Source organism: Mustela nivalis (genome assembly GCF_964662115.1).
Source record: "Mustela nivalis genome assembly, chromosome: 7".
NCBI classification, from domain to species: Eukaryota; Metazoa; Chordata; class Mammalia; order Carnivora; family Mustelidae; genus Mustela; species Mustela nivalis.
Window position 1 is genome coordinate 110742595 of NC_139026.1, and position 19811 is coordinate 110762405.

The following is a 19811-nucleotide window of genomic DNA, read 5'->3' on the forward strand; positions in this document are numbered from 1 at the left end:
AGCCTCCAGATCACATAGCTCACAAAAGGACAACTTGGGACTCAAACCCAGGTCTGGTGCTTTTTCAACTAGGTTTGCATGTCCCAAGGACTTTCTGCAGTGTTAGTCAATGCGTGCCTATGTGGCATTAGACCCACAAGCACAATCAAGGAAAGGACATTGGCTCTGACCTCATCAAGAGCTCCTACAGCCTGGCCCAGCTGCACCAAGCTTATCAGGGATGCTGAAGAAATGTCCTGTCATTGCTGCACAGCACAAGTACAATTGGTATTTGCAATTCTGTACCTGAGGAACCTAACTATCGGGTTCTATCTGTCTATATAGCAGTCACTATCCTACATGACGACCTGTCTTATTTCTTAGAAACTTAGAGGTAGCAATTATCATCCTCAGCATCTAACACGGAGATCTGGACCCAGCTTTGAGTCCTGGGCAGAGAATTAGTGCTTCCTCTCTGCAGAATAAACTAAGTGACCACAGGAAGTTAGTTCCTTTTAGATTTTTAGAGCAAGTCTAGTCAGTCAATAAGAGAGAACAACAAAGTACTGAAAGAAAAAAACAGCAAGACTCACAAGTGGCACATGGCCACACCTTTACTCTTGTGGTAAAGGGTGCCTCAGAGAACACTTTGAACAAGACCCAGCACAAAGGCCATTTTCACAGTGAAAGCAGCTTAGACGTTAAGGGCAGGAACACTCCTTACATTTCCTCAGGCAGGTAGGCCTCCTGATCAATTTGGACATCAACATCTTTTTTGGTGGCAATTTTATACATTGGAATCGCTTTCTGCACTGCAGCCTGGAAAAAAAACAGAAAACAGTGCAAGGTTTTAGCAGAAAACTATGGAGAAAGTATACAAAAAATTGGCCAACTATACAAGCAAGGCATATTCCTATCTATTTATCAAGTAAAAGAATAGATGCATTGTTGATGGAAATGTAAAATGGTACAGTTATTGTGGAAGTGGTATGGCAGTTCCTCAAAAAAAATTAAACCCTGAATTACTATATGATCCAGCAATCCAGGTAGAATTCTACCTCTGGGTATATGCCCAAAAGTGAAACCAGAGACTTGAATGGCTAATAGGACAACCATGTTCACGGCAGCATCATTCACAACAGCCAAAAAGCAGGTAGAAACAACCCAAGTGTCTAACAGATAAGCAAAAATATGCACACAATTCATATGCATACAATTCAGCCTTAAAAAGGAGGAAATTCGGACCACTGCTACACCTACACATGAGGAACCTTGAAGACATCAAGCGAGGTGAAAGAAGCCAGTCACAGAAGGACAGATGCTGTAGGATTCCAGCAGTATGAGGTACCCAGTGCAGGCAAATTCAAAGGGAGAGGAGGTAGGGTGGTGGCTGCCAGGGGTCGAGGGAATGGGGAGTTAGTGTTTAATGGGGACAGAATTTCAGTCCAGGAAAGTGAACATATTCTGGAGAGGGATGGGGTCACAACTGCACAATGTGCATCTACTTAATGCCACTCTACACCTAAAATGATCAAGTTTGTACTCTGTACTATATACAGTTTACAATTTTAAAAACAAATGAGCACACTAGAAAAAAAAATGCTATACTATAATCAGTGTGATAAGATATAATTAGTGGAAAGTCCTATCTAAATAATACTCTGCATAAGTACACATGTAAATAACATTCTTGAAGGAACTTTAGTTGGCAACTCAGACCCGCCTCCACAGAATGCTCATCACCTTGGGGAACCTCAAGTATGTCTAGCTCTCTGTTTCACAAGTTCATAAATGAGGCTGTCAGCACACACATGGATCCAGGTTACTGAAATGGTTCATAAACAAATATCACAATTTATGAATTTCCAGTGCAAGGTGAAGGGAATGAGCATTTGTATTTCCCAGCTGGCATGTTTTCTTTCCTAGATGACAAGTTACTTGGGAGAAAAATTATAGTAAGAGTACGAATACATTATGTATTCTAAGTATATTAATTTATAGTAAGAAATGTAATTGCTAAGGGACTAAGCACCCAATCCTTCTCCAAAAGCAAGCTGCATGGAAGAATTTTATTTCATTATTATTTTTTTAAAGTGATTTTTTGTTTGTTTGTTTGTTTTACAGAGAGAGAGAGAGATCACAAGTAGGCAGAGAGGCAGGCAGAGAGAGAGGGGGAAGCAGGCTCCCTGCTGAGCAGAGAGCCCGATGTGGGGCTCGATCCCAGGACCCTGAGAACATGACCTGAGCCAAAAGAAGAGGCTTAACCCACTGAGCCACCCAGGTGCTCCATATTTTTTTAAAGTTTTTTATTTAAGTATTCTCTACAGCCAACATGGAGCTCAAACTCACAACCCCACAATTAAGAGTCGCATGCTCTCCTGACTGAGCCAGTCAGGCACCCTGCAAGGAAGAATTTTAACCTGAAGAGCGACTGGATGACACAGAATCAGAGCCAGGGAGTTCATTCAGATTCCTGGGTCTTTCATTCTAGAGCACCTGTCTAATTCTACAGCCTGTCTGGACTCTCCAGGGAGCCAACGGCTGTTCCCCAGAAGGGGGGCAGCTTCTCCCTTAGCCAGGACATGAAGGAACACCTCGGCATTTGCCTCTGGGACTGCAGCTGTGTTTTCACTGCTGCAACCCTTTTGTCTTGTATCCCTACTCTTCTCCCAACTATAGGAATACATACTCTGGGAGTAGTCTGTCACTTTCAAATGGCATGGCCTAACTTTGCTCCAATACTGTGTGCTGTCTTCAGTATTCAGAAGATTATGGTGTTACAGAGCTCCCAGAAAGGCGGAGGGTACTAACTCAGAAGGGGCAACTTGATCTTCTTTACGAAAAGAAATCAGGGCTTAGGTACACTTAAGTTACTATCTATAATGTGTTAAGATACCTCTAATTTCTGTGACTGAGCTATCCTATATTAAAGCATGCATTTCATCCCTAACATTTTGATTTTTTTTAAAAAATGGGCTTCTTCTTTAAGCTCTTTACCTTTACCAGAGGGAAATCCTGCTTCCTGCAACGAACAATCATTCGGGGCTCCAACAATTGGTACAAACCCTATAAGACAATCAGATGCAACTGTCAAGAAATGCAATTTATAAAATCCGAAGCAAAATAAAATATTTTTATAATTCTTTCATGTAGTTTGTAAATAGACAGAATATTCAGTATGAGAACATGGAAAGAAGATTTCAATATCACAAACCAGATAAACACACCCAAGGCTACAAAATAACAAAATTGATATGGGAATCTTTTCTCACATCAACTAGGTGGAAGCCAAATGTTATTGTAATTAACTTAAGTAAACTAAGAATTCACAAGCAAGCTGCAAACATTTAAAATGTATATCGTCTTTGGTCTGAACCCCAAATCTAAAGCAAGTATTTTAAAGGTGAAATCAAATTAGGGAGGTTTTGTTCTTAAAGAGGAACACAGTGAGACAGAGAAGGGAGGGAGAGATAGAATCTTAAGTAGGTTCCATGCCCAGTGCAGAAACTGATGTGGGCCTTGATCTCACTACTCTGAGATCATGACCTGAGCCAAAAATCAAAAGTTGGACACTTAACCAACTGAGTCACTCAGGCACCCCTCAAATTAGGGAAGTTTATTATTATTATTATTATTTTAAGATTTTATTTATTTATTTGACAGAGAGAGATACAGTGAGAGAGGGAAATCAAGCAGGCAGAGTAGGAGAGGGAGAAGCAGGCTTCCCTCTGAGCAGGGAGCCTGAGGCACACTGATTGATCCCAGGATCCTGGGATCATGACCTGAGCCAAAGGCAAATGCTTAATGACTTAACCTCCTAGGCACCCCAAATCAGGGAAGTTTAAAGCTGGAGGTTGCAAGCAAATTTGACCACTGAGTTCTAAAGGACTTATAAGACTATATAAAAGGGCAGGAAAGTTGGAAAAGTCTGATCCAACCAGTATTACTGTCCCCTCATGCATGAGAAGGAAGAGAGCAAGGAAGAAAGCTAAGATGACAAAAATAGGAAAACAAAACAAAACAACAACAATAACAAAAAACCAGAGCTGGTTTCTAATACATCTTGTCAATTTTGTAAGAACTCTGGCTACTAGTGGTAGGTCGAACCTATAAATTACCTGGAGGACCAGTCCATCCAGCAGCACTTGGTACCTGGTTGTATCTTTTACCACTTTGCTGAGTCTCTGTTTTGCTTCATTTAGTAGGTCCTACAAAGAGTAGAAAAGAAAAAAGTTATCCACAGGTAGTCAGGGAAGTCAGCTCAGAACTCACCGTGAGGATGGTCCTGGCCCATGCCCATTTGCTTCACATTATATTACTGTTTTCATTCAACACACATTCCAAGATAAATGAAAAACCAGATGCTGTGTTACTCACTATACCCTCTTCCAAGGAAGCAGGAAGCCAGCTCCCAGGAAGTTCATGCTCAAACAGAGTAGCCCAGATTATCAATCAGTTCAGAAAACTACAAAACTGACTAACATGGAAAAAGCTACATGATACAGATTTAATTAATTAATAAGCAAGCTATTAATATTAAGACTATTGTGCAGAGACACCTGGATGGCTCAGCTGGTTAAGCGTCTGCCTTAGCTCATATCAATCTCAGTGTCCTGGGATCAAGCCCCACGTCTAGCTCCATGCTCCTCTGCCCCTCCCCTCACTCATTATTTCTCTTTAAAATAGATAAAATATTTAAAAACAAAGACTTGTGCAAGTTGATTCCATTTTTTTATTAGGAAAAAAACAGTATCTGGATAGAGAGCAAAGTATGTAAAAAAAATCCAGCAGCACTTGGTACCTGGTTGTATGTTCTAGATACAAGGCAAGATTATCAATGATTTCAATTTTCCTTTTAAGTTTTATTTATTTATTTATTTGACAGAGAGAGAGAGAGAGAGAGAGAGAGATCACAAGCAGGCAGGGAGGCAGGCAAAGAGAGGAGGAAGCAGGCCCCCCACAGAGCAGAGAGCCCAATGTGGGGCTCGATCCCAGGATGCCGGGATCCTGACCTGAGCCGAAGGCAGAGGCTTCAACCCACTGAGCCACCCAGGTGCCCCCCTTTTAAGTTTTTTTAAAAGATTCTATTTATTTACTATTCGAGAGAGAGAGCAGGGGGAGTAGAAGAGGGAGACGGATCTGTAGCCTCCTTGCTGAGCGTGAACTTGACATGGGGCTCAAGCCCACATCCCTGAGTCATGACCTGAGCTGAAAACAAGAATCAGATGCCTAACTGACTGAGCTACCCAAGTACCCCTAAAATTTTTCTTTAAATTCCAGTCAGTTAACATATATTAGTTTTGGGCACACAATGTGGTAACTCAACGCTTCCATACATCAGTGCTCATCACAAGCGCACTCCTTAACCTATTTACCCCATCCCCCCACCCATCAATGATTTCAACTTTCTTTTTTTTTTATTTATTTGACAGACAGAGATCACAAGTAGACAGAGAGGCAGGTAGAGAGAGAGGAAGGCAGATGCTTAACTGACTGAGCCACCCCGGTGCCCCTGATTTCAATTTTCTTTATGCTAGTTTGTAGTTTCCAATTTTTCTATAATAAACATTGACCGGGCGCCTAGGTGGCTCAGTGAGTTAATCCGCTGCCTTTGGCTCAGGTCATGATCTCAGGGTCCTGGAATCCAGTCCCGCATCGGGCTTTCTGCTCAGCAGGGAGCCTGCTTCCCTCTCTCTCTCTGCCTGCCTCTGTGCCTACTTGTGATCTCTGTCAAATAAATAAATAAAATCTTTAAAAAATAAATAAATAAACATTGACCTTCTATAATAAAAATACTAGGGTCTCCTGGGTGGCTCAGTGGGTTAAAGCCTCTGCCTTCGGCTCAGGTCATGATCCAGGGTCCTGGGATCGAGCCCCACATCAGGCTCTCCGCTCAGCAGGGAGCCGGTTTCCCTCTCTCTTTCTGCCTGCCTCTCTGCCTACTTGTGACCTCTGTCTGTCAAATAAATAAAATCTTTAAAAGAAAAAAAAACTAAAATAAAAATTTAAAGGGATTACAGGAAACAAATCACTTATGATTGAGAGAACACAGTGGAAATTACACATTAAGTAATAAGCACTTATTGGCTTACCCGTGAAAAGAGAAGTCAAGTCTTTAAAAAGGTGAAGAAAATGCCTCAAATTATTCTACATGGTCTATTCTACTTATTATGATCTCCGGAAGCTGTTTCTTGATACTTTAAGGAGGAAAGAGGGACATATGCTCACCTAGAGGTCAGTCAGAGTTTGGGGAGAGAAGGTGCAGAGGAATAAGTAGCTTTCTATGCTGAAAAGCCCTTTATTTGGTTCTGAGAATTACCCTTGATTCCCAGCCCCTCTGAAACCCACTGCCCTGCAAGACACCTGAAGTGAGCTCTCACTTCACAATTTGTGCAGAGGTGAAGGCACCCGGACTCTCACTCACGCATCTAATGACAAGCAAACATTTATTTCATTTGATGTCTACTAAGTGCAATTAGACCAAGATTTTTTTTTTTTAAGTATTTATTTGACTGACCACAAGCAGGCAGAGAGGCAGGCAGAGAGGAAGGGAAGCAGGCTCCCTGCTGAGCATCATGACCTGAGCCGAAGGCAGAGGCTTTAACCCACTGACCCACCCAGGCGCCCTAGACCAAGATTTTTTTTTTTTTAAATCAGAATTATGGGGCGACTGTCTAATAAATAAATAAAATCTTTTAAAAAAATATAAAAAATCAGAATTACTCACTTTAGGGCCAATTAAAAAAAAAACTTCAAAAAAAGAGAGATTTATTTACTTATTTATTTATTTGAGAGAGAAAAAAGAGAGAAAGAGAAATCACAAGTAGACATAGAGACAAGCGGAAGGTTGGGCGGGGGGAGTAAAGGAGGCTTCCCGCTGAGCAGAGAGCCTGATATGGGGCTCGATCCCAGGACCCTGAGATCATGACCTGAGCCAAAGGCAGAGGCTTACCCCACTGAGCCACCCAGGTGCCCCGAAAAAAAATTTTTGTTTAATAAAAAGTGAAATAGATTCCAAGGCTACAATAGCAGGTATATAAGAATGTTGGCCCTCCACCCCTTTCTGTCAATTCTGACAATAAACAACGAATAAAAGTCCAAACACACACATACTTTCAAACAAAAACTGTTTCTAACATACTAACAAATAAGGTAAGAAAAATTTTAAATAGTATGATTATGTTCTACTTTAGAATATTTCTGATCTGTAGCTGGCCACCCCCAAGAATTACAGGAAGGTGTTCTGAGAATCCATGTCATTAGAGACTGTAATGAAACTAGTTAAAATGCTTTTTAAAAGCAAATAAAATGGTTTAAAAAATATTCTACTTCACGTATTATTATATACCTTAAGATTATCTTCACTGAACTCAACATTTGTCCAAAAAAAAAAATTCCTTACGGGGAGCCTGCGTGGCTCAGTCAATTAAGTACCCAGTGCTGGGCTCTCAGTTTCTGCCCAGGTCGAGCCCCGCCCCACCTCAGGCTCCACACACACCAGGTTTCCATTTCGTTTTACTGATGAAAACCAAATACATTTAAAGTTAACAACAAAGACACCTGGCTGGCTCAGTTGGTAGAGCTTCCGACTTTTGATCTTGGGGTTGTGAGTTAAGCCCCACGTTGGGTGTTGAGATTACTTAAAAAATAAAATCTTAAAAAAAAAAAAGTTAACAAAATGTCCAAAAAGGCGTAATTTTTACTCTTTTAAATGTGTATTTATTAGATGATGGTCACTTTTTTTTTTTTTTTAAACATTTTTCCCATTGTGGGATCATCTCAGGTTGGTTTTATTTCCATTTACTGATCCTCAGTCAGTTTCTACTTTAAAGACCGTAGCTGACAGAGGCATTCCTTTTTTTTTTTTTTTTAAATATTTATTTATTTATTTATTTATTTGACAGAGAGAGAGATCACAAGTAGGCATAGAGGCAGGCAGAGAGAGAGAGAAGAGGAAGCAGGCTCCCTGCCGAGCAGAGAGCCCCATGCGGGACTCGATCCCAGGACCCTGAGATCATGACCTGAGCCGAAGGCAGCGGCTTAACCCACTGAGCCACCCAGGCGCCCTGACAGAGACATTCCTATGATAACCCCTAAAAAAGGAATCTGCTAAAGAAACTGTAGGGTGGGGCACCTGGGTGACTCAGTGGGTTAAAGCCTCTGCCTTAGGCTCAGGTCATGATTCCAGGGTCCTGGGATCGAGCCCCGCATCAGGCTCTCTGCTCACCAGGGAGCCTGCTTCCTCCTCTCTCTCTCTCTGCCTGCCTTTCTGCCTACTTGTGATCTCTGTCTGTCAAATAAATAAATAAAATCTTAAAAAAAAAAAGAAAGAAAAAGAAAAGAACATGATGCCGTGAGAGATTTATTTATTTATTTAGACAGAGTGTGGGCACACCCATGTGAGCAAGGGGGTGGGTAGAGAAGAGGGAGGGGGGAGAGAGAATCTCAAACAGGTTCCATGCTGCGCATGGAGCCCAAGGTGGGGCTAGATCTCAGGACTGTGAGATCATGACCTGACCTGAAACCAAGAGTCCGACGCTTAAAAGACTGAGCCACACTGGGGCCCCAACAGAGCATTTTTAGAAATAAAATTTCTGGGGGTGCCTGGGTGGCTCAGTTGTTAAGCGACTGCCTTCAGTTCAGGTCCTGGGATCAAGCCCCGTACGGAGCTCCCTGCTCAGTGGGGAGCCTGCTTCTCCCTCTCCCATTCCCCCACTCTCGCTGTATCTCTCTCTGTTAAATAAATTAATAAAATCTGAAAGAAAGAGTGGGTTAAGAAAAGAAAAAAGAAAAGAAAAGGAGAGAGAGAGGGAGGGAGGAAGGAAGGAGAGAAGAATGGAAGGAAAGGAGAAAATTTATGGGGGCGCCTGGGTGGCTCAACTGGTTAAGCGTCTTCAGTTCAGGTCATGATCCCAGAGTCCTAGGATCGAGTCCTGGATCTGGCTCCCTGCTCAGCGGGGAGTCTGTTTCTCCCTCTATCCCCTCCTCACTCATGCTTTCTCTCTCAAATAAAAAACATCTTAAAAAAAATAAAGAATAGGGGCGCCTGGGTGGCTCAGTGGGTTGGGCTGCTGCCTTTGGCTCGGGTCATGATCTCAGGGTCCTGGGATCGAGCCCTGCATCGGGCTCTCTGCTCCAGGGAGCCTGCTTCCCTCTCTCTCTCTCTGCCTGCCTCTCTGCCTACTTGTGATCTCTGTCTGTCAAATAAATAGATAAAATCTTTAAAAAATAAAGAATAAAAAAAATAAAATTTCTGTATGGACATAGCGAACAATTAAAAGCCAATTAGGGTTGCTTGGGTGGTTCAGCTGATTCAGCACCCAACTCTTGACTTCAGCTGGGGCGGAGAGCCCAGGGTCGTGGAATTGAGCCCTTGGGCTCCCCACTCAGCAGAAGTCTGCTGCAAATTCTCTCCCTCACCCTCTGCCAATCCCCCACTTGCACACACACACTCTCTCTAAAAATAAATAAATCTTTAAAAAAAAAAAAAAAAAAGATGCTCAAAAATCAACCTCTGATTTTAGGTGTCTATCAGAACAACCTAACCCTTAGAAGTGTTTTTAAATCCTAACAGCCTGGTTAAGAAGTCATTTAAGGTTTTATAATCTGGGAAGTTTATGGGCACAAAGAATTAAAGCATATACTGCATGAGATATTTGGCTGAAAGAAATCTCAGCCCCTCCCCACCAAGGAATCCCTCAGCATTTTTCTCTTCGTGGAGGCGGAATGGACTAATCAAAACAATGGTTAAGCAAAGAGGAGTGGACTACGGGGGCTGGTCTGCTCTAAAAGAATGAAACTAAAGAAAGTCAACTTGTAAAGAGCATTACTAGCCATCTGTAAAAGTAACCCATTGTCAAAATCTGGAAACTGGTAAAGGAGTTTTACCACCACCTACAACTCCAATCAAGGATGTAGGGAAGTCGAAATACACCAAACTCCAGCTAAGAAGGCTGAAAACTGATACAAATTGTACTGTCCCTTAAGTATTCCCATCCCCTTAGTAAGTCATCATAGGCAAAAAAGGTAAATTACAATCAACAATGTCATAAACGACTAATATCTTAGATTCTAAGTTCGACCTCTCTGATTACCATCCAGCTCCCCATGCCGCGTTCCCAGGGAGAGATGCGTGTATTACTGCAGTTCTCGGGTCAGCTCACCTATCAGTATCAGGTTTTGGAAGGGCCTATCTGCCCACCTCAACCTAACTGCCTCTAAGGATTCTGAAAATATTAGGATTCTGGTCCTGGAAAGTAGTAAAACCGAAACCTGATTAAGATGTCCACATCGAGCACCCGGGTGGCTCAGTCATTAAGTGTCTGCCTTCCGCTCAGGTCATGATCCCAGAGTCCTGGGATCAACTGGGATCAACTCCCTGCTCCATGGGAAACCTGCTTGTCCCTCCCCCACTCCCCCGGCTTGTGTTCCCTCTCTCACTGTGTCTCTCTCTGTCAAAAAAAGAAATAAATAAATAAAACAAACAAACAGAAATGCATTAAATAAAATTAAAAAACAAAAACAAAAACAAAAAAAAGATGTCAACATCAAAACCCTGTCTCCATAGTCCTGCCTAATTTGAAGAGTCAGCTGGCCTCCCTCGAAGACAAATATTTCATCTCTCTTTAGCCACAACATCAGAACTCTACTTCAGGATCGATGAATCAGAATTTAAATGTTAGTAACTTTTAAATAAATTGTGAAGTTTGGGAAGTGTTAATAAAGATCTGTTCTGTGTTAGGCATTATACTAAGTCACTTGACCTACATTATCTAATTCTGTATAAACTTCAGGTTTTTTTCCATTTTATAGGAAACAGAAGGTTAGAAGGGGCTAAAAAAAAATCCGCCCACCAAGCAGCTCATACCAGGAAACAGAAATTCAAATTTCACAGGGATTCCAAAGCTTGTGCTCTTAAACCTAGAAAACATCAGGGAAGGCAAGGCAAAAAGATGAATAGCAGAAAAAAGGAACTAGGGGCGCCTAGGTGGCTCAGTGGGTTAAGCCGCTGCCTTCGGCTCAGGTCATGATCTCAGGGTCCTGGGATCGAGTCCCACATCGGGCTCTCTGCTCGGCAGGGGGCCTGCTTCCCCTTCCTCTCTCCTACTGTGATCTCTGTCTGTCAAATAAATAAATAAACTCTTAAAAAAAAAAAAAAAAAGGAAAAAGGAACTAAATTTGGTAGCAAAATAGCCCGCCAATTTCATTTTTACCCTGGTTTTCTTTTTTCCCCTTCCTTCTATCGTTTGTCAATATCCCTTTCTATCCAACTGCTTGACAACTTCCCTAACATAATTTCCTACTCTGTGGATAAAACTAGAAATAAAATGGTTTAAAATAGCAAAACCCTTTAAAGTATGTGTGTGGCCCTGATGTATACATAACCCTGTCTGCTGTGTCAGTCGGCTTCCTCACCCCTCCAGACCTCTTACTGTATCTGCTCCGCTGTAAAGTACTTGATGGCAAGGAGTTAGACTTGGCAAAGGCCTAAGGAAATAAGCATCTTGATGATGCTGAGATCACACAATGTTTATTTTCACACAATTCTCATTATAAATTAAAAAAAATAAAAGCTCGGGGCACCTGGGTGGCTCAGTGGGTTAGGCCTCTGCCTTCGGCTCGGGTCATGATCTCAGGGTCCTGGGATCGAGCCCCACGTTGCGCTCTCTGCTCGGCAGGGAGCCTACTTCCCCCCTCTCTCTGCCTGCCTCTCTGCCTACTTGTGATCTCTGTCAAATAAATAAAAAAAATCTTTAAAATAAAATAAAATAAAAAATAAAAGCTCAGCTGTACACTGAACTCAAGCTGCATGCTCCAGAAGACTTGGGACCTCACATGCGTTCCAGAAAGAGATCAGAATGCTAATGGCTCCACTGCTTAAGAGGCCACGCACCCTGCCTTCGGTTCCTCACACCACATTTCTCATCTTTCAGGCCCTTAAAATCTGGGTATCTGCCTTCATTAATCCAATGAAAGTGTTCTGGCAAAGTCAGAAATGACACCCCAATTGCCGAATCTCTTTGCTCTTCTTATGTTGATTCTTAGAAGCTTTAGATGCTATTTTAGATTATCATTTTAAGTTTTCTGTTTCCTTAGCTACTGCTTCTCCTCTGACATGACTACTTTTCCCTCATGTTTCCTTAGCAATTTCTTGTTTCCTGTCTATTAAATATACTGCATTCTCGGGACACCTGGCTGGCTCCACTGGTAGAGCATGCAACTCTTGATCGTGAGGTTGGGAGTTCAAGCCCCATGCTTACTTAATTTAAATTAATTTAATTAATTAAATTTAAATTAAGCATACTTAATTTAAAAGAAATACCTATGTATGTGTGTGTACACATAGAGACATACATGCTTCTCAGTTTGTTTACTTGGCCCTATAATGTGAAATCCACAACCTTGGTGATCTCAGCCATACCCACAGCTCTACCTGTGACCTGTGTGCTGTCCATATAAGAAGTTCCAACCTTTCTGGGGCATTTGACTGGCTCAGCCGGTGGAGCGTGTGACTCCTGATCTCAAGGTTATGCATTTGAATGCCAGACTGGATGCAGAGATTACTTAAAAATAAATTTTTTTAAAGATTATTTATCTATTTGTGTGTGAGAGAGAGCGAGCACAAGCGGGGAAATAGCAGGTAGAGGCTCCCTGCTGAGCAAAAGCCTGATGTCTCCAGTTCATCTTCTGTAACACAAATCTAAGCCTAAAGCAGTATTTCTTAGTGTGGCTCTCAGACCACCAAATCAAAGTTACTCTGAGCTGCGTATATAAGCTGATTCCTGACTGGAACGTAAAATTCTCTGGAAATAGGGTTGGGAATCCCCATTTTAACAAGGTCTTCCAGGTAATTTTTATGCTCATTACAATTACAGAGCCGGCCAAAGGGTAAGTTCCATATTCTTTTTAAGTTCACGCTCAAGAAGCTATAGCACAGGGGCACCTGGGTGGCTCATTGTGTTACAGCCTCTGCCTTCAGCTCAGGTCATGATTCCAGGGTCCTGGGCTCGAGCCCCTCATTGGGCTCTCTGCTCAGCAGGGAGCCTGCTTCCTTCTCTCTCTCTCTGCCTGCCTCTCTACCTACTTGTGCTGTCAAATAAAAAAAAAAAAAAAACTTAAAAAAAAAAAAAAAAAGAAGCTATAGCACAGATACATCCTCTTATCTCCATCCAGTTAACCGCTATGGAGCCCAGCATGATATAAGCCAAGTGTAAGTGTATTTGAAGTGCAAAAACTTATGAAGGCAACCCAGCTAAATTATAAAATTGTAAAATTATAAATTATAAAATTATAAAATGAAAACAGAACAGTGAAAACTAAAAGATGATGCTAGTACTGAAACAGAATTTTGTGACAATTTCAGAAATAAGCAGACAAACTCTCTGGCTACTGAAGGGTCTACAAAATTTGGGGAATATATGCATGATATGACCTGAAACTGCTGCTTTGTGTTTCAAAGTTATAAAATGTAAACCTCTTCCCCTAGCTCATCTCTTAAAGAAAACAGTGGAAAACTGTGTTTTGGGTTTGGGTTTTTTTTTGTGGGGGCGGGGGGTGGGAGGGAGAGAAGGAGAGGGAGCCCAACATGGGGCTCAACCTCACAATCCCGAGATCATGACCTGAGCTGAAATGAAGAGTGAGACACTTAACTGACTGAGCCATCCAGGTACCCCCTGGTATTATAACTATATTTTAAAAAATGATTTGAAGTTGGATCGTTTCCAATTACAAAATGTGCTCATTCCATACAACTGTGCTTTCTCTCTATATCCTCTCGCTCAAAATTTGAAAATCACTGTGTATGATAAGAGGTTATTCAAGTATAAAATAATCATGTGAATATTCTAGAGGGTGAAAAAGTTAGGAAGGACGAGTACTGAAAAGTAGAAAATACAGAGAAGTAGAAAAAAAAAACAAAATAAACACCCAAATTTTTGTTTGTTTTTTTAACCAGAATTCATACTTAGCCTACTAGGATATTAAGTTTCACAAAGGCAAGGACTCCATTTTATTTTATCTCTAGTAATTAGAATCATGCTTGCCATTAAGTAAATAACTGATCTAAATTTTAGATATTAAGTTTTCTATTCATGACACCTAAAATTTCCTTCTAAAAGCCAAACTTGTAGTTCTTTATATTTAAAAGGATTTAGGGCACCTGAGTGGCTCAGCCAGTTAAGCATCTGCCTTCAGCTCGGTCATGATCCCAGGGTCCTGGGACCGAGCTCCTTATGTGGCTCCCTGGTCTGTAGGGAGTCTGCTTCTCCCTCTGCCTTCCTCCCCCATCCCTGCTCTTGTGTTTTCTCCCTCCCTCTCTCTATCTCCCTTGCAAAATTATATAAATAAAATCTTTGAAAAGTAAAATTCTTATAAAATAAAAAAATTTTAGGGGCGCCTGGGTGGCTCAATGGTTAAAGCCTCTGCCTTCAGCTCAGGTCATGATCTCAGGGTCCTGGGATCGAGCCCCGCATCGGGCTCTCTGCTCAGCGGGGAGCCTGCCTCCTCCTCCTGTCTCTCTCTGCCTACTTGTGATCTGTCAAGTATCTTAAAAAAAAAATTTTTTTTATATATTTTAAAAAGATTTTTATTTATTTTTCAAAGAGAGAGAGAGAGTGTGCATGCCCATAAGCAGGGAGAGCTTCAGGCAGAGGGAAAAGCAGGCTCCCTGTTAAGCAGGGAGCCGGATGTGGGACTCTATCCCAGGGCCCTGGGATCGGGCCCTGCATTGGGCTCTCTGCTCAGCGGGGCGCCTACTTCCCATCCTCTCTCTCTGTCTGCCTTTCTGCCTACTTGTGATCTCTGTCAAATAAATAAATAATTTTTTTTTTTTAAAAGGACATAAAGCAGCTTACAAGAGTACATTTAACAAAAAAAAATTTTTTTTTAAAGATTTTATTTATTTATTTGAGAGAGAGTGCATGTGTGGGTGTGCACAAGCTGGGGGATGGGCAAAGGAGAGGGAGAAGCAAACTCCCTGCTAAGCAGGGAGCCCCATGCAGGGCTAGATCCCAGATACCGGGATTATGACCTGAACTGAAGGCAGATGCTTAACTGACTAGCCACACAGATCACCCCAATAAAAATTTTAAATTAATTTTTTTTAAAGATTTTATTTGACAGACAAATCTCAGAAATCTCGGCCCCCCGCCGAGCAGAACAGAGCAGAGCAGAGCAGAGAGCCCGATGAGGGGCTCGATCCCAGGACCCCGAGATCATGACCTGAGCCGAAGGCAGAGGCTTTAACCCACTGAGCCACCAAGGCGCCCCTAAATTAAATTTTTTAAGAGCTAAAAAAAAAAATAGGGCGCCTGGCAGGCTCAGCCAGTATGAGTATGTGACTCTTAATCTTGGTGTCTTAAGTTCAAGTTCCACATTGGGCATAAATCTTACTTTAAAAAAGTTAGAAAAATAATAAAATATAGGGGCGCCTGGATGAGTCAGTTGGTTAAGCATCTGCACAGGTCATGATCCCAGGGGCCTGGGATCGAGTCCCACATTGGGACTCCTTCTCTCTCTGCTCCTCCCCTCTGCTTGTGCATGCATGCTTTCTTAAATAAAATCTTTTAAAATAATAATAGTAAAATATAATAAAATGAAATATAACTATGTAGGTGAAAAAATCAGGTCAAGGGCACCTGAATGGCTCAGCTGGTAGAGCATGCAACTCGATCTCAGGGTTATACGTCTGGGATCAAGTCCCACATCCTCCTCCCAGCTCCATGGGGAGTCTGCTTCTCCCTCTGACCTTCTCCCCTCTCATGCTCTCTCTCACTCTCAAATAAAGAAAATCTTTAAAAAAACAAAACCTTTTGCCATCTGAGACAAGTATACCATTAGAGAATATAATACCAAAAGCATTTCTATAGTACATTAGAGATGACATTTCTCAAGATCTTTTCCACTTTTAAATAATCACTAATCTTCAAAAAAGGCAGCATAGGGGCGCCTGGGTGGCTCAGTAGGTTAAGCCGCTGCCTTCAGCTCGGGTCATGATCTCAGGGTCCTGGGATCGAGTCCCGCATCGGGCTCTCTGCTCAGCAGGGAGCCTGCTTCCTCCTCTCTCTCTCTGCCTGCCTCTCTGCCTACTTGTGATCTCTCTCTGTCAAATAAATAAATAAAATCTTTAAAAAAAAAAAAAAGGCAGCATAAAAATAAAGCAAATGCAAAACCTATTAACTGGTCAAATGATAACTTTAAACAATATGTACTGTAACCGGTGGGGTTTATCTTGAGAAATGCTGAGATGTTTAAGTTATAGGTCTCTAAACTCTTGAATTGTACAAACATCTACCCCGTAGTTGTCACAGTTGTCATTTTTGACTCTGGGCATTTATCAAAAATGCAGTAGCAACTTATGGTCTAGGGACTTTCTGAGCAAAGGCACCAAGAGGCCAGGAGAGTATTTCAACTATCGAGACCTATTAAAAGAAGGGTTACCACCTGGAGGAGATGAGGTGGGGAAAGAGAAGTAACACTTCTTAAATAAACACCATATGCCAGTGTTAAGCTAGAGGAATTAAATGCATTCTCGCATTCAATCCTCCTAAGAGCTGTGTTTCAATTAGGCCAAGAAACTGACATTTGTTGGCATAAACCTTTAAGGATCTGATTCTTAAAACTGTGCGTATAATACTTGTGTAAAAAAAATTTTTTTAAGTAGGCTCCATGCCAAGCATGAAGCCCAAAAATAAATTTGATTTTTAAATAATTATAACACTATAAAAAAAAGAAACAAAAACCCAGCCCCCTGAACCAAGTATCATAATGAATACATACCAAAGAGGAAACTGAGGGTCAGAAACAATAATTTACTCAAACTAACATGGCAAAGCTGAAAGATTACCGCCCCCCTCCCCGAGAGGGAGGGGGAAGGGGCAAAGGAAAAGGAAGAGAGAATCCCAAGCAGGTTCCATGCCCAGTGCAGAGCCCCACACCGGGCTTAATTTCATGATCCTGACTGAGATCATGACCTGACCTGAAGTTAAGAGTCAGATGCTTAACTGACTGAGCCACCCAGGCACCCCAAAGCTGAAACACTCTTAAGCCCAAGCAAGTTCTTCTACCAGAAAGGTGGTTATTATTCTAAGCGCAACTTATAAACTATGTCAATCAATCAGGTTGCTAAAGAAATCTGAATCCCGTGGAAGGAAATCAACCACTGATTACTGAAACTCAACATTTTAGGAAGACCTAGGTAACAGTCCTGGGATATTTTGTAGTCAACATTTCCACAAAAAGCTGTCCAGTCCTCCTTTTGTATTTTATAAAGGATGAACTACTCATTCCGACGTGGGAAGATAACTTATATTTTTAACTTTTTTTTGAAGATTTTTATTTATAGGACACCTGGATGGCTTAGTTGTTTGAGCGTCTGCCTTCTGCTCAGGTCATGATCTCTGGGTCCTGGGATCAAGTCCCGTACTGGGCTCCCTGTTAAGCAGGGAGTCTGCTTCTCCCTCTGCCTGCCGCTCCCCCTGCTTGTGTGCGCGCTCTCTCTCTCTCTCTGACAAATAAATAAATAATATCTTTAAAAAAAAAAAAAAAAAGATTTTTATTTGAGAGACTCTGCATGCATAAACTGGGGGGGAGGGGGTAGAGAGAGAGAGACAGTCTCACCCCTGAGCAAGGAGCCTAACAGGGATCTCAGCCTTCCAGGATCCTGAGATCAAAGCATTCCAATATGAAGTATTATGAATTATGATAAGCAGTGATCTCTGTTGTCCTGAATTTCAGGCCTTTACTCTCCATCCTGACAGACATTTACAACTGTAGGCCTCTTAAAGGATGTCCAAGTTAGGAGTCTGTCCTCCTAACTTCCCATTTTATTAACAGAACCACCATTCTCCTAGTTCGTCAGGTCCAAAATTCAGTATTTAGCACTGGACTTGGAAGAGGAGAAGTCAATCATTAGTCAATGTGTGGAAAGTCTCCCTGCAAAATGTGTCAACACTGACACACCAAGTTCATTCTCGCTGCTGCCACGCCAGATTCATCTCTTAAGAATTGACAGCTTAGGGGCGCCTGGGTGGCTCAGTGGGTTAAAGCCTCTGCCTTCGGCTCAGGTCATGATCCCGAGGTCCTGGGATGGAGCCCCACGACGTACTTTCTGCTCCATGGAGAGCCTGCTTCCTTCCTCCTTTCTGTCTCTGCCTGCCTCTCTGCCTACTTGTGATCTATTTCCTGTGTCAAGTAAATAAATAAAATCTTTAAAAAAAAAAAAAAAGAATTGACAGCTTATAATACTAGTGTTTCTTTAATCTTCTAAGGAAATGGTATGCTTCTCATTTATTAGTTTTATACTTCTAATTTTATAGCTTTTTCATATAGGTCTTATTTACAAATACTTATTCATAATAATTTAATCATTTTGTAAGCATTATAAAAGATCTATTTTTAATTTTACATGCTATTTGGTTATTATTGGTATCCAGAAAAACTTAATTTCTGTATAGTCTCTTTGTTGCCAGTCACCATTTTGGGTTTTTTTTTCAAAGATTTTATTTATGTATTTGACAGAGAGAGAGAGAGAGAGAGAGAGCGCACGCACAAGCAGGGGGAGCAGCAGGCAGAGGGAAAGGGAGAAGTAGGCTTCCCACTGAGCAAGGAGTCCAATGTGGAGCTCAATCCCAGGATCCTGGGATCATGATCTGAGCCAAAGGCAGATATTTAACCAACTGAGCACACACAAGCATAGCACCAGTCACCATTTTGAACTAATTACTAGTTCTGTTTTTCAGATGTTGGTTCTTATGTGTGGGAAATCGTATCTGCAAAAAATCAAAAAATAATTCTTTATTCCTTTGCAATTTGCATATAATTCTTATTTCTCCATCTTAAAGGAATCTAGGGCCTCCACTGTAACAATGAAGAATGGTGAAAACAGCAGGCATCCTGCTTTTCCTAAAATATAATTCAAATGCCTTTATGTTCTATCCACTAAGCCAGCCAGGCTAAAGTGAATACCTTCAAACTTTCTCAACTAAATGGTATGTTTCTGTAGGTTTCTGTCTTCTTCCTTAGAAGACAACACTTCCCAAATGGTTCTTCTGTGTCTAACCTCTTCCCTCTTAAATTCAGCCTACATACTCATACCATGAACCCTATTTATGGTAATTCTTATAAAATAAAAACTTCAATAGTTTTTACTGAAAACAAGTGAAGCTCTTTAGCCTTGCACTCATGGCCCTATCTTAATTCCATCCTACCTTTCTAATTTTATTAGTCCCTATAACCCTCACAATACTATATTGTCCACCCACCATTTGCTGTTTGAGTTAGAAGAGTCTATGCTCTATTGGATCAGAGGGTCCTTGAAGACATGGCAATAACTTATTTACTTTGTTTTTTGTTTTTTTTAAGATTTTTATTTATTTATTTGACAGACAGAGATCACAAGTAGGCAGAGAGGCAGGCAGAGAGAGAGGAAGGGAAGCAGGCTCCCTGCTGAGCAGAGAGCCCAATGTGGGGCTCGATCCCAGGACCCCAGGATCATGACCTGAGCTGAAGGCAGGGGCTTGAGCCCACCCAGGCGCCCTGTTTTCTTTTTTTTTAAGATTTTATTTATTTATTTGACAGAGGCAGACACAGCAAAAGAGGGAACACAGCAAGGGGAGTGGGAGAGGAAGAAGCAGGCTTCCTGCCAAGCAGGGAGCCTATGTGGGGCTCGATCCCAGGACCCCGGGATCGGGACCTGAGCCGAAGGCAGACGCTTAATGACTGAGTACCCAGGAGCCTTTTTTTTTTAACCTTCTGAACAAAGATTACTTATTAGAGAGAAAAAGAGAGCAAGAGAGCACTCGTGCTCATGCGCATGGTGGTAGGGCAGAGGGAGA

The 19811-nt window shown here is 41.7% G+C and overlaps 1 protein-coding gene across 1 annotated transcript in view; it reads right to left on the reverse strand.

The window, feature by feature from the left end:
• Positions 1-19811, reverse strand: part of ATP6V1E1 (ATPase H+ transporting V1 subunit E1) — a 40772-nt gene that overhangs the window by 3134 nt on the left and 17827 nt on the right. The window contains exons 6-8 of the mRNA XM_082738211.1: positions 4098-4187; positions 2977-3045; positions 704-798 (exon numbers count right to left, since the gene is read on the reverse strand). Of these exons, the coding sequence (XP_082594337.1) occupies positions 704-798; positions 2977-3045; positions 4098-4187 (254 nt within the window). The remainder of the gene's footprint in view (positions 1-703; positions 799-2976; positions 3046-4097; positions 4188-19811) is intronic.